At 43.5% G+C, this 15,336-nt stretch overlaps 1 protein-coding gene across 5 annotated transcripts in view; it reads right to left on the bottom strand.

Moving 5' to 3' along the window:
- Window positions 1–15,336, bottom strand: part of PDE11A (phosphodiesterase 11A) — a 152,437-nt gene that overhangs the window by 51,731 nt on the left and 85,370 nt on the right. For 4 of the 5 annotated variants that reach the window (XM_077916644.1, XM_077916640.1, XM_077916657.1 and 1 more), the window contains exons 11-12: window positions 4,377–4,523; window positions 4,159–4,266 (exon numbers count right to left, since the gene is read on the bottom strand). The exons of the other annotated variant lie outside the window; for it this stretch is intronic. In XM_077916644.1, the coding sequence (XP_077772770.1) occupies window positions 4,159–4,266; window positions 4,377–4,523 (255 nt within the window). The remainder of the gene's footprint in view (window positions 1–4,158; window positions 4,267–4,376; window positions 4,524–15,336) is intronic. 5 annotated transcript variants of the gene reach the window in all.

Raw genomic sequence — 15,336 nt, 5'->3', positions numbered from 1 at the left:
TTTCCAGACTTTGTTGAAACCAACAAGAACAGCACCAGTCTGTCAATGAACCTAATTTTCTATTTTCTACTACATTTTTATTTATTTTTTATTGTAATGAGCTTAAGGTCAGAAATCTCTCAAATGAAATGTTCAACCCTTGGTTTCTATGTTTGCTGTGCTTAACATTCAAGTAGTGTCAATCCTTCTCTTTTAGACTAGTCAGTCTGTCTTGTGTAGATCTGTATAATACATTTTTTTGGCATATATCATGTTGGCAGATATGGAAGAGAATTGACTCAAAAGAGTATGAGAGTAGATACAGAAGGGAACAGAATTTGTTCTCTCTTCATGGCGAGTAGCCTGTGATCTGTATACCAATCGAGGCCTTTCCTAAGACTGCTTTCAGGGCAAAGGCTATGGACTTTATCTGCTATTGCTATCCTCTAGTAGGCCTAACACATCACATTATTCACACTTCAAGAAGTATGCATAGTTTTATTTTGAAGGAAACGCAGCTGTGCAAGACCCTGATCCACTAAACTCTGGTTTATTATACACATTCCACCAAAACTTGTGGCCAGTGAAGTCAGGATAAAAGTTTTTATAGAAGCAGACTTTCAATTCCATCATGTACATGTTTAATGAGATAAAAGTTTCACCGTGTTCACTGCAGCTGACTCCCAGGTAAGTGTGCACAAGATTTCAAATGTGCCTAAAACTGAACGCTCAGTATTACTGCAGCACTAGGTGTTTCTTTTCCATCAAGATGGAGCACTACAAGTCATTCCCGTAACTAAAAGTATCTTAGTTGAATACGTAAATACACACGTATTCTAGAGTCGCTTCTGGAGTCTCACATTTGACTAAGAACTACAGTGGTACCTCGGTTTACGAACTTAATCCATTCTGTAAGTCCGTTCTTAAACCGAAACCATTCTTAAACCGAGGTGCGCTTTCCCTAATGAGGCCTCCCGCTGCCGGTGCCCTTCCACCACTCGGCTTCTATTCTTAGACCGAGGTAAAGTTCGCAAACCGGGACACTACTTCCGGTTTTGCGGAGTCGTAAACTGAATAGTTCGTACACAGGGCTGTTCTTAAACCGAGGTACCACTGTAGTGACATTCCAACAAAATCCTTTTAAGGCCTAATTCATACAACCACTTGCAACTGCACAGGGACTTCTAGTGAACTTCAGGCAACCATTTCATGACAGGGATGTGTGCGTAATCCATTTTTATGAATGGGGTCATCATGCAACCTACAAAGGTGGGAGAAGGAAGGGTTGTTGCATAGCAAGCCATTCGCAATGGCAGATTCCCCATGACTCTCTGCCAATGGGGGGTAGTGCCTTGTTGTAGAGAAGAAAAGGTCATGTGAATTTGCTCTAAGAGTTGACACATAAGTACAGTGGTGCCTCGCAAGACGAAATTAATTCGTTCCGCAAGTTTTTTCTTCTTGCGAGTTTTTCGTCTTGCGATGCACGGTTTCCCATAGGAATGCATTGAAAATCAATTAATGCATTCCTAGGGAAACCGACTTCAGACCAGGTCCGGGGACAGTCTGTCTCCCGACCTCCTCTGAAGGCTGGGGGGGGGACAAGGGCTTTTCTTCCCACCCCCAGCATTTTAAAAAACCCCGGGACAGCGGAGGGCTTCTCCGCTGTCCGGGGCGATCTTAAAATGCTGGCGGGCGGCATTTTAAAATCGCCCCGGGACAGCGGAGGACTTCTCCGCTGTCCGGGGCGATTTAAAAGCCCCTGGGAAGGCAGGCAGGGGGGACAAAGTCTTTTGCCCCCCGCCAGCCTTCAGAAGAGGTCCTGGACCTCTTCTGAAGGCTGGCGGGGGGCGAAAGTCTTTGTCCCCCCTGCCTGCCTTTAAAAGCTCTCCCGGGAAGGCAGGCAGGGGGGACAAAGACATTTGCCCCCCGCCCTCCTTCAGAAGAGGTCCAGGACCTCTTCTGAAGGCTGGCGGGGGCGAAAGTCTTTGCTCCCCCCCCGCCTGCCTTCAAAAGCTGTCCGGCCAAGGCTTCGCGGACCTCTCCGCAAGCAGCGGCAGCGCTGCCGCTGCTTGCGGAGAGTTGCCGGCATGCCGAAGCCTGCGCGCGCTGAGATCAGCGCGCCCAGGCTTCGCGGACCTCTCCTGCCTTCAAAAGCCGTCCGGGATAGCGGGAAGCGCTTCCCTGCTATCCCGGACTGCTTTTAAAATGCTGGCGGTGGGGAGCAAAGCCTTTCGGCCCCCGCCAGCCTTCCTGGACCTCTTCTGAAGGCCGGAGGGGGGGGGAAAGGCTTTGCTCCCCACCACTAGCATTTAAAAGAGGTCCCCGGAGAGTTCCCTCTGGGCTTTCGTCTTGCGAAGCAAGCCCATAGGGAAATTCGTTTTGCGAAGCGCCTCCAAAACGGAAAACCCTTTCGTCTAGCGGGTTTTCCGTCTTGCGAGGCGTTCGTCTTGCGGGGCACCACTGTAGTGCAGGCTGAGAAGTGGGAAACAGTTGTCTGGGAAATAGCTCGCATTTGGTAGTGTTTTGACAATTAGCTGTGCAGATATTCACAGATCCACAGCCAAGAGAGAGACGTTTTAACCCTATCAAAGCAAAACAACAACAACAACAAAGACCCGACACTGACCAAACAATTGCCATTCCATTTGATCCTGCTGTTTGGTAGTTATTCAATCCCGATGAAAAGAAGCTGTTTCATCAAACGATAAAACATGCTGTCATACCTCACTATCTCCAGGAAGAAACCTAAAACAATTCTGGCCTTTGAGCTCCACCTAGCGGAAGTCTTGCATTAAGGTCTGTATTGTTATGAGCAAAAGCGGCAGCACAAATGTGAAGGCGTTCATCAGAACAGTTATCAAGCAGGTTTTGATTTTTATGTAGCAACTTTAGCAACGAAATATAAACATGAAAACCTTCAAATAATTTATCCAGGTTGTCAAACATGATGCTGGATCAGCTTAAAGTGCACAGATGAGCAGACTGGGGGCACAATGCCATGATTTAAGTGCAAATGTACATGTGTGTGTTTTATTAAACGTGGATGTCTAAGGGGAAGTGGGGAATTGACAGCTGGGAAGGACCATCAACCCCAAACTTATTCAGTGAGTGAGGCCTCATATTGTCAAGGTGTCCCTGCTGACAATTTGTCTACATTAAAAAAAAGAAAAAAACTGAAGGTATGTGATCAGCACCTTGCATAAATGTGATGTGGAAGTAATAATTCTCGGTGTCTTGGTTAAATTTTCTTATGCCTTCCCCAAAGCCAAAGGAAATTGTTCACCTGTCTTCATGAAGCTGGTTGTAAACACCTGGCACCGCAAATAAATTTTGGCACCCTAGAATAAAATGTTAAAATAGCATACTCCCTTGTCGTCCCATTACATCCTTGAACCCCTGAACCTAGCAGCTCTTCTTAACCAGTTCAACCCGTTTCCCTCCTTCGTCCCCTCTTTTCTTCACCTGAAATGTCCAGTTTACCTGTATCCTTTAACTGTTTCCCCACCACCATAATATAAAGACTCCTGTTGGCAGCTGCAGCTTACCAGTTAATGATTCCAGTTTCAGATAAACTGGAATGCTCCCTTTCTATTCCCACTGAAGTTTCTTTGCCAGCTGCCTGGTCTTTCCTTACAATCTCTCACCATGTACTTGATTAGCAGCTCAGTGCTCTTTGGGGGATTAAAGTGCGCAAATCTCCAGTCCCATTTAAATTCATGCATCTTAAATTCTATGGTTACATGCCCAAGTCCTACTTTCCTCAATGGGACCAGCACGCTGAACTTTCTCTGGATTACAGACAGACACATTGGCAGAGTGGGGATTTTATGAAGCAATAACATATATATATATATATATATGTTATATACGTGTGTGTGTGTGTGTGTGTGTGTGTGTGTGTGTGTAAAACCCATTCTTTTAAGATTAGGTTCTATAACAATAAGGTCAGTATCATACAACTGCCATCTGTGGTTCCATTCTTTCACGGTGCTCAAACCCTGTCAAATGTTGCCAAATAAGTGCTGCCAAATTAGGTATCAAATTAGGACCCTTTATTCTCTTGGGCACTTACATCTCAGTATTTTTTTTTAATGCCGTATTAGCAAGGGGAAGAGGAAACAAATGTTCGGACAACAACGTGGATAGTATCATAAGATGCCTGCCACTCAAGATACTCACAGTTAACATGGCAAACATGAGCTGGCAGACATTGAAAGCGTGCCTCCAGTTGTGGTACAGGACCATTCGGTAATTTTTCCTCACTGTCAAAAGCCACCTACACAACGTCTGAAATGGAAAAGTACAAATCGCATCAGGGACACTTAACACGGACAAATGGGCACAACCACCGCCAAAACCAAAGCAGGGCCGATTATCTTCGCACAACAGATGGTTACCTCATAGTCAATTTTAAATTTCTGCACCATTCCAAGCTCCATGAACATCCGGAGGGCTGCAGTTATCATGGCGTCCGTGTCGAGGGAGAAGTCGTCAAAATGGATGTTGTCTATGCCAAGCTCTGACACAAGTGGAATGTTTGCTGCCTGGAATTACCCAAAGACAATGAGAAAACTCTCTTTCTAGCCGCGCTTTCTTAGAACAAATGTTTCCCAAATCCATTTAGACAACCTAGAAATGGCAATTGCAAAATGTACAGTGGAAATCTGGGAAGGGAGAGAAAACTACAAACTGGAAGTGCAATCCCACTAATATCAAAGCTGCAACAAGATCCATTCTGTTAAATCGGGGGTGGGAAACCTGTGATCCTCTAGATGCTGTTGCATTCTGGCCAATGCTGAGGGATGGCAGGTGTTTTAGTCTAACCACCCCTGGAGAGCCAAAGGTTCTCCATGACTTAAATGGAGACTGCCTAGAAACTTCACTGAAATAGCATTTGGACAAATGGCTGTGTATGTATATGACCTATGTATGCTCAGCAGAATAAATATGTCCTGCTTCACAGGTTATGTTTTATGAATGCGGCTCCACCCCCTACAAAAGGCATGTGTAAAGTAGTCCTGAGCTAGCATTTCAAGAGCTGTCAGCTCTACAGCAGCTGCAATGGATTTGCATTACAAGACAAACTTGAAGAAACACGTAAACGTAATAGGTTGTATAACAACAATGGCAAAGTTGACCACCAAGTCCAGTATGTACAAAATGTGATTCCTTTCTAATTTCTTCATCGTCTCTTGTATTTTTCTATCTGACGTATTCCTTAGAAGAGTACCATGAAACAGTCTTGTAAGTGTCTAATGAAGCTGATAAGGTTGGTAGACATAAGAAACTGGCACTGGTAGATGCTGGCACAGGTAGACAGGACAAGGATTCCTGGATATTCCCGTTTCGCCCCAAGGGGCTTCATCAGCTGTGTGTAGTTCGTTACTGTATAAACAGCTACATGGATCCTATTCGTGATAGATTCTTAGTCAAATAAGGTCTACCAACCTTATCATCTTCATTAGACACTTACAAGACTATTTCATGGTACTCTTCTAAGGAATACGTCTGATAGAAAAATACAAGAGAAAATGAAGAAATTAGAAATGAATGTACTACAAGACTGACAAAAAAGAATCACATTTTGTACATACTGGACTTGGTGGTCAACTGAATCAGCTGCATTTTAATATGTTATGTCACAATGTTGATTTTGACATTATGAGAAGCTGTATCTAATTTTGAGAAGTGGTTTCTAGTAAATAACTTTACAATTATTATACAGCCTATTACGTTTACGTGTTTTTTCAAGTGTATTTGCATAATATAGGCATTCTAGTGGTTTTGATTATGAGACAAAGCGGCAATTCTAAACCTTGGGAGTTAAGTGGTGAAGGGGAATTTCAGAGTCTTTAAAATGCTCGTCTTTCCAAAGCTGCATCAAACACACCCTTGGCAAATCCGCACATGAAGATATTTGGCTATTGCACTGGCATGCATTGTATAAAACTCCATGTGACTGCAGTGCAGTTTTGAAAGTTACATACCAGGGCTGGCAACAGATTCAAAAGTTAAAAACCAGCACATGCCATCGCTTTCACAGCTGGCTGGAAGTGCTTGCTTGTCATATCTGCGAGGGCAACCACCCAGGAAGGTTGAATAATCTGTAAATGGGAATATGGTCTGTGCAACTTTCCTGGACAAGTGCTGGCCACTGACTTCCAAGCATACAGAGCAGGTAACTGGCAGTGATTGTTTGTACTGTCCAGAGCTACTATGAGGCAACGAGTGTGGTAAAAAAAAATGGTAATAAAATGATATCAGAAGTATGAATTTTCTTGGTGCTGTAGCTTGAATAAACTATCAGGATTTTTCAGGTGGATAAATAACAATATATAACCATTTGATCATAAACTGATGAACAAAACAAGTCAAAGACTTTTTTTTTAATGACAAGCTTTCTATTTATGAGGTTTTACCACCCTATGTTTAAAAAGAAGTGCCATAGTCCAAAATAATCACTGAATTAATAGCCAAGAGGTAACATTTGTATAAAATAACCATTTGCTTTACAGCAGCAGTAAAAGGAATGGCAGAATTATGTACGAAGGTTGAAAAGTAATTTGAATAATGCAGAAAAGGAGAAATATTATATCCGTACAACATCTATTGTCATTCTACATTTGAGGTGAAGCATTGCAATTTTATAAAGAAGAAAATCACAGAAATTACAGCACTGGGGGTGGGGTGGGGAAAGTAAATTAATATATGTTATTAAAAATGCATACTTAAAGTCCCAGCTACTCAAAAAGGCTTTTAGCTCTCGGATCTTGTATACTAACAAAATAGTTGTCATTATGACAGGTAGGAGGGATGGAGAGAGAATCCATATTTTGCAGGACCCCTGGGAAGGGTTGCAATACATCTCTGTTGTGCTCTGTGCGGAGACACACATTGGACACAATCCAGTAATGGTTAATCACAGTCAAATGCCACAGAAAGCAAAGGAAACAGACTTGGGGCTGAATGAAACATGATGCAGGGGGGCAGATTCGTGGATTTTATACATACGCATAAATCTTTGTGCGTGTGTGTACGCTGCCTTCTCTTGCAAGAACCTCACCACTTGCTAATACAGTGGTACCTTGGTTTAAGTACAGCTCAGTTTATGAACAACTTGGATTAAGAACGCTGCAAGCCCGGAAGTAGGTGTTTTGGTTTGTGAACTTTGCCTTGGAAGCAGAACATGTTCCGCTTCCTGTTGAGTGTAAATTGAGTCCCCTGCTGCTATGGGAAAGCACGCCTTGGTTTAAGGACACTTTGGTTTAAGAATGGACTTCCGGAACGGATTAAGTTCGTAAACCAAGGTACCACTGTATATTATTTGGAAGCCCTCCTCTGGGTGTTCCCTCCACCTGACGTTTGACAGTACTGGAGAAACAGAAGAGAGAAAGCAGAGATGGTACCCTTGTCTCCTCTAGACATTGTTAGATTCTGACTTCCCATTAGCGCCAGCAGCACCACTATGGCTAACAGTCAGGGATGATGCAAATTCTAGTGCAGCAACATATGGAGGTCTACAGGCTCCAGCATCCCTGGAATAGAGAGCCCTAACCAACCCAGTGCTTACCACCCCTCAATACTCCATCTCCCATGTAATGTTGTGGCCATTTCCCCAGGCAGAGAAAGGGGCAGCAGCTGCTTTTTCTCCACAAAATCAAAACACAGCCTTTTAGGCCTGAAGAAATAAGATAGATATAAGTTGCTTGGTAAGTTGTAAGTTGCTTTGAGTTGCCTGTGGCAAAAAAGAGGCTAATAAATAATAACAATAACACTCTCCGCTTCAAACTCAGAAGCTGTATTTGAGAAGGAAGGAAGGAAGGAAGGAAGGAAGGAAGGAAGGAAGGAAGGAAGGAAGGAAGGAAGGAAGGAAGGATAGCAAGCACTAAGTGCAATATCTATGAATGAAGTAAAACTTCATTCTAAGAATGAAGCAAAACTAAAAATTAATGCAAGCAAAGTGAAAATTACTGTCTTACTAATATGTAAGTGAACAACTTCTCTGATGTTCCTGATATCTTCATCACTATCTTTAAAATGCCGAAAATGAGTGACTTAGGTATCTGAAGAAGTGTGCATGCACACGAAAGCTCATACCAAGAACTAACTTAGTTGGTCTTTAAGGTGCTACTGGAAGGATTTTTTTTTTGTTTTAATATGTAAGTGAACAACTTCTCTGATGTTCCTGATATCTTCATCACTATCTTTAAAATGCCGAAAATGAGTGACTTAAGTTTGCCCAGGAAACCTGTGGCAGAGCTGAAGGCTCAGTCTACACCCAGTGCAAAGCTCACTTAGGAGCCCACTGAAGCAGAAGCAAGAACACTGCACAGATGCCACTGGTTGAATGCAGTGAAGGCAGCAAGGAAGACTGAGCTGAGAAGGTATGACACAGATCTTTCAACAGCAGATGCCCCAACATTCTGAGGGGGAAAAACTTTATCTGCTCCGCACATAATTTTATACACCGGAAGCACAATATCCATTTCGCAGGGGTGAAACTAGGCTTTATTTCACCCAGATCAAAGACCCAGTTTGGCACCACTCACATGCATTTCTGTACACACCCACAGGCGAGGACCCTCTGGAGGTTTCACCTGGGACAAAAACAACCTTGGCTAGCTTCCCCCGTAGCTATGACACTGCTTTTTTAGCTGAGGTGACTGGAACTGTACACAGTATTCCAAGTGTGGTCACACCACAGATTTGTATTATCAGTCCCTTTCCTCATACAGTTGTACCTTGGAAGTTGAATGGAATCTGGAGTCCGTTCAACTTCCAAAACATTTGGAAACCAAAGCGCGGCTTCTGATTCGGTGCAGGAAGCTCCTGCAGCCAATCGGAAGCCCCATCAGATGTTTGACTTCCAAAAATAGTTCACAATCTGGAACAGTCACTTCCAGGTTTGTGGCGTTCAGGAGCCAAAATGTCTGAGTACCAAGGCATTCAAGATCCAAGGTACAACTGTAATCCATAACACAGAATTCTCCTTTTTCTAACAACCGCCGCATACTGGGAAGGCACCTTTATCAAACGACACACTATGACCCCAAGGTCTTGTTCAGCGCGTCAGTCACCGCTTGTTCACAGCCACACTGTCAGTCTTGGACATTGCCTAGCTACCACATTGTAGCATCATAATGTAGCATCATGTGAGCTGGGCCTCCGGTGTCCATTGCACTCCACTAATGATGACAGAATCGACTTTGTTTACAGAGAACAGGTCCCCAAATCTGTAGTGGATCCGTTGGGTAGATAGATCTTGCCCCTGGGTCATCTTCCTACTGAACCCCCCCCCCAAAAAAAAACACACCTTTGATTTGTCCAGCTTTGGTTTTATACTGTCATACCTCGGGTTGAAGTAGCTTCGGGATGAATATTTTTGGGTTGCGCTCTGTGGTGACCCGGAAGTAATGGAGCGCGTTACTTCTGGGTTTCGCCGCTCGCGCATATGCTCAAAATGACGTCACGCGCATGCACAGAAGTGGTGAAACGCAACCCACGTCTTACGTTTACCTCAGGATGCGAACGGGGCTCCGGAACAGATCCTGTTCGTATCCAGCGGTACCACTGCATTGGGATAAACAAGGGCATGAGTGTGTCTGATTGTTTTCCAACAGAAAAATAACACAGGATTCAGCCCACATCCAAGAATGTTGTAGCCACAATCCAATTCACAGCTGCTTTTAGTAAGAGGCATGGCTAGTCACAACACACACAATCTAAACACATTATTGTTTTTGCTTGTTTGTTGTGAAATATTGCAATTAGGAGTCAAACGCTTCTTGTTTCCATCTCGTGCTTGATGTACTAGATTCGATTTAAATGGCACACATGTTTATGTCTCTCTCTCTCTCTCTGAAGGGAATCTGTATCTAATTGTTTCAGCCAAGGGATACCTTAACACCCAGAGCAAACTTAGTTTTAAAGGCCTCCATCTGTTACTGTGTCCTGCTGACTGATGGCGTCTCTCTGCCCTTCACAATGCTGAATCAGCAACTCCTCGTGATAGATCTGCCGCGGCAGAAGTAGGACGTTAGTCTCTAAAGGAAACTTCCTAAGACAACCTGAAGTAAAATGAGCAAATGGGGAACGGAATAAATGGGAGATCATACCTAGCTTCTAATCTCCTTCAGTACAGAACTCGTGTTTGTTTTCTTGTACCTTCTGTAAGCATTTATCTTTTCATTCATCACATAGATCAGCACGCTGCTGGTTTTGTCAAATCCAGGTTTCTGAATTTGTGAGCACCTTGTAATACTACTAATTACTAATAATTTATTATTTACATGCCGCCCATCTAACTGGGTTGCCCCAGTCATTCTGGGCAGCTTCCAACAAATTAAACACATAAAGCACAGTAAAACATTGAACATTAAAAATTTCCCACTACAGGGCTGCCTTCAGATGTCTTCCAAAAGTCAAAAAGTTGTTTGTTTCCTTGACATCTGATGGGAGGGCATTCCATGGGGCGGGTGCTACTACCGAGAAGGCCCTACAATGTAGTCCAATGAATGTAGTCCATTGTGTAAAATAAGAATGCTTTTTTTCAGCTGAACATTTATTGCTTTAGATAAATTAAGGGGCAGGAAACATATAGTGATTTGGAGTAAAAGGGAATAGAATAAGGCAGGGTTACGCATATTTTAAGCTTGCAGGATCTGCTTTGGTTTGTTACAAGAATCCCAAAGTCCATCAACCAGAACCAGGTTCACACTTACTTATTATTATACTAACATAGTTGCTGGGTTGGGTCGGGGTTTGGGGGGGCATGTTTCCACATGACGTCTTCATTATTCAGCTGCTATTCCAGAATAACACTCAAAAACTAGCTTTTTATTCTCCCATAAAAATCCCACCCTTTTTTTTGGGGGGGGGGGATAATCCAGAATGAATCATCAATATTTTCATTTGTGTGAAATGGTGAGCGCCACCTTATTTTCTGTGTAGAGGAAGTGGGAGTTGGTGGGCATAATTTGGGGGAACATCTGTTTTGCACCACTTCGCTCTGACCTGTGCAAGCTGTCAGTCTGTCTGTCCCAGGTCTAGGCGAAGAGCCTATTCCTCTTCTTCAGTAACATAATGGCTTTCTTGCTAAGGGTACATGTTCATACCAGCATTCATCTCTGCTTTACTCTTTTTTCTTTTTTGGATTTATTCCTCATTGTCCTCTGGTGTTCCAAACCACTATTCACCTATTTCCTTGTCCAAATCTGTATTTCCTTCTCATGACTATGATTAACATTAAGCAATAACCCTTGAATTTCATTCTCTTCTTCCACGCACCACTGACTATGCTAGAATTCAAGCTTAGGCTGTGTTTGTGTTGTTTTCACCATCTCATTGCTTTCTTTCTTTCTTTCTTTCTTTCTTTCTTTCTTTCTTTCTGTGTGCATTTCACAACTCTTTCCCCCCTAGCTGCTCTCATCAGCATGGCTTCATTATTGTCAGATTCATTTCTGTTTGTGTGCACATGGCGGGGGGGAGTGTTTATGCAAGAGGAGGGATGTTTTTACCCTATGAAAACGTGTTCTCACTCTGGCTAAAGAAAAAATTAGGAACGGCTTAAGGACTCTAACTGGTTTGAAGCTTCTTTGAAAAACAACATATCAAACAGTAGTATCTTATAACGAAGTACAGGATAGATATGCATCATGGGAACATGGATTCAAAACCCAGCACTGGAAGGAACACAGTGAACGCACCTCAAACAGGAGTGTGAACACAGTTTTGGAGTGAGAGAAAAGGCTGCACTTCTATGGGATTTGTATGCAGCCAAGGAAGTGCAATATCTGGTTTTTGGGTGGTGAAAGAGTGTGTGTATTGATACAGCCAGCTGAATAACAAAGTGCAAATTCAGTGCTGTTGTTTTTTAAAAATCTCCAATAACATGGAGGAGAGATATTATGTGAAGTTAGGTACACTATGTAAAGGTTAATACCTATTTAATAAGGTTACTTTCTTCTTCTTCTTCTTCTTCTTCTTCTTCTTCTTCTTCTTCTTCTTATTATTATTTATTATTATTGAATAATGAAGCCCAAAGCAAGTTAAAGAGAGGGTTGAGGTATATAGATTGCACAAGCCATGCAAGTACAAATCATTAAGAAGAAAAGTTTCGACTTAAAAGAATTGTATTCCATATTGCAGTTTGTGTTTATTATAATGGAGAATTATCTGTTGAGGCCAACAGCATCCATGAAAGAAGGGAAATTTGGTACATCCATGTTTTAGATACCACATGAAACTTCAAAGGGAAAGAGAAAATTGTCCTTCAAACAGCCTTTTCCAGAAAGATGGGAAGACAGGAATGTAAACGTCTCCTGACGCCGCACAGGTTCATCACCCATTATTTCCCCCACATTATTTGGAAGCCTGTCTTTATTTGGAAGTGAACAACAAACAGCTTTCTCAGCTGAACAGTAGTCTTGGTTTCAGCTCTGCTCAACCTGTGCAACCAACGGCTACATCTCTGGTAACAAAGGAGAGCAGAGAAGCTTCAGAGGCAGTGTGCTCTCTGCTTGTCCTCTGCAGACAAGAATACTTTTAGTAATGGAATTGTATCTTCTCTACACACACCCCACCCCTGCTCAGCCCTTCCCCTGCTGTGCAGCTCTGGCTTTAAAAGCCACCTCAGCGACCAAACAGGCACTATGGTATCAGGAACAACTGAGCCAGAAAAAGCAAATTACATGTATTCAGAGCACATCAATTAACATTGCCCTCATGCAGCTTCAAATGTGCCACAAGCACTTACAGCAGGAGGCATTGCCGACCTTGGCTGCTCCTGCAAGTATTTTTTTTTTTTTTTGCATGAATTAAATGTTACAGAGCATCTGAACCAGAATATCTCTCTCTCTCTCTCTCTCTCTCTCTCTCTCTCTCTCACACACACACACACACACACACACACACACACACACACACACCCAAGTTTACCAGACATGCATATAGACCTTTTAATATTTTACCAGCAACATCTGCTGCGATTCAAACAGAAATGTCAGGTTTTTCTCACTACAGTGGTACCTCGGGTTAAGAACTTAATTCGTTCTGGAGGTCTGTTCTTAACCTGAAACTGTTCTTAACCTGAAGCACCACTTTAGCTAATGGGGCCTCCTGCTCCTGCCGCGCCGCCAGAGCACAATTTCTGTTCTCATCCTGAAGCAAAGTTCTTAACCAAAGGTAATATTTCTGGGTTAGCGGAGTCTGTAACCTGAAGTGTATGTAACCCGAGGTACCACTGTATTTGGAAAGGTAGGAGGAGAGACAATAGGAACGAATACTCGTTGCTTGAAGTAAAAGCCACGTTTGTGCCAGAAACATGGAAGAAAACCAGCACACCCCAGGCCCCATCTACGCTACAAATTTATACTGGTTTTGTTTATTTATACTGGTTTAACTGCTGTGGATTCCTCCACAGAATTTTAGGTCTGTAAACATGGGCATAGCCAAGGGGGGGAGCAGGGGACAGCTTCCCCCTCATCAATTAAGTAAACCGATAGAAATAGTTAACTAACTGACCAATCATGTTGGTTCTGCCCCGCCCCCCACAAAAATCCTTTCTACGCTCATGTCTGCAAAGTCATCAACATTGGCTCAGCCCACCGACTCATTCCTGTACAAATCAGGAAGATACAGGGAAAGAGCTCTTTTAATCTTCTCCACAATGCGAATCAAGCAACATTATTCAGTCATTCCAAATCACGGACAAAGGACTCTTTAAATCCCTTGCTTGGTTGACATCTGTCCATCTTGAGAGACCATCAGGTGCACCTCTGGAGGTGAAGTCAAACCGCTGTCTTAACAGCACCGAAGTGACCTCCCCGAGGTGTAAGCCTCGGCAGCATGTATGGAGGTCATCTGGAAGCCCAGATGAACCTCCCCACCCAGCTCTCAGCCTCATTATGTGGCCCAAAGAAAGCAGAGCAATACGTTTGTCACCAGCTTGGCTGCAGCAGTTGCCAGAAGGAGGCGTACAAGGAGGTGCCACCCAACCATCTTAGGGACTCCACTCTGGATTTGTGTAGGATTTACGCCTTAGGCTTTTCTTCTTCCGAAGATATCTTGCAAGGCAGCAGAGGTTTAAGATCAGAATCTTCCCCATCCTAGATGGGCTACATGAGAGCCAGTGTGGTGCAGTGGTTAAGAGCAGTAGACTCGTAATCTGGTGAACTGGGTTCGCGTCTCTGCTCTTCCACATGCAGCTGCTGGGTGACCGTGAACTAGTCACACTTCTTTGAAGTCTCTCAGCCCCACTCACCTCACAGAGTGTTTGTTGTGGGGGAGCACTCAGGTAACAATTATAGTTAAGTTCCCTGAGATTGCAAAACTGGGAGTTAAGTCCCATTGAACTAAATGGGGTTTACACCTGAGTAGGCATGCCTATGATTTCACTGCTCTTCTCTCACTTTACTCAACTCTTTCAAGAAAACAGTAATAATCCTGGCTTCAGCTACCATTTGTATAGGTTGCAATGTAAAGAGAGCCTTTAGGCAAGCCTAACAGTTTATACACCTGCAGCAGTGCTTTTAAGCTACACCCTAGAATCACCACTAAAATTCAAAAGGTGTGTTTGGTGTGTGTGTGTTGAAGGATCAGTCGTGGAATGCAAGTTAATCAGGTTACAATGAAAAGTTTCTTTTGTCTATGCATGCATACAAAGCAGTTCAGCAGATGGGAGTCATACGTAGCTATTGCTCTGGCAACACCTATTGCCATATGCCCGTTCTTTGCCAGCGTCACACTGCAGTCTGGATCGCATGGGCTCAGCTGCGAGGGTGGCAGGTGTGTGGGTGGTCCTGCTGAATGGGCAGTGGTTTGGACTGGATGACTGCTTCCATCATCCTCTCTCTTTCCCTCACGGTGATGCATTTACCCCCTTGCGTGAAAAGACCACCAAGACATATTTTTCAGCAACTGTTAACATTTTACGCATCCTCTATGGGGCTGGCTGTTTGCTCCTCTGAGCTGAAGGCAACATACTCTGCAGAATGCACTGCATCACAGGACTAGCCAAACAGATTTTGGTTCCTGGAGCAAAACAGGGAAATGGGATCTTGCTGTAACACAGAGAGATATTATGCATATTTACTGGGAAGTAAGTTGCACTGCTTACTTGCTAGGACTGGGTTGTCATCTGTGCTAGAGGAGAGCTTGAAGCTTGGTTGGTAGAGCATGAGACTCTTAATTTCAGGACTGTGGGTTCGAGCCCCATGTTGGGTGAAATATTCCTGCATTGCAGGGGATTGGAATAGATGATTATATGTTTGGACTGGCCCAAGATCACCCAGTCAGCTCTGTGGCTAAATGGAAATCTAGTCAGGTCGCATCCAATACTCTAACCTAGGAGTGGGGGGA

This window comes from Podarcis muralis, chromosome 1 (assembly GCF_964188315.1).
Source record: "Podarcis muralis chromosome 1, rPodMur119.hap1.1, whole genome shotgun sequence".
Taxonomy (NCBI): domain Eukaryota; kingdom Metazoa; phylum Chordata; class Lepidosauria; order Squamata; family Lacertidae; genus Podarcis; species Podarcis muralis.
This window is presented reverse-complemented; position numbering and strand designations above follow the sequence as displayed.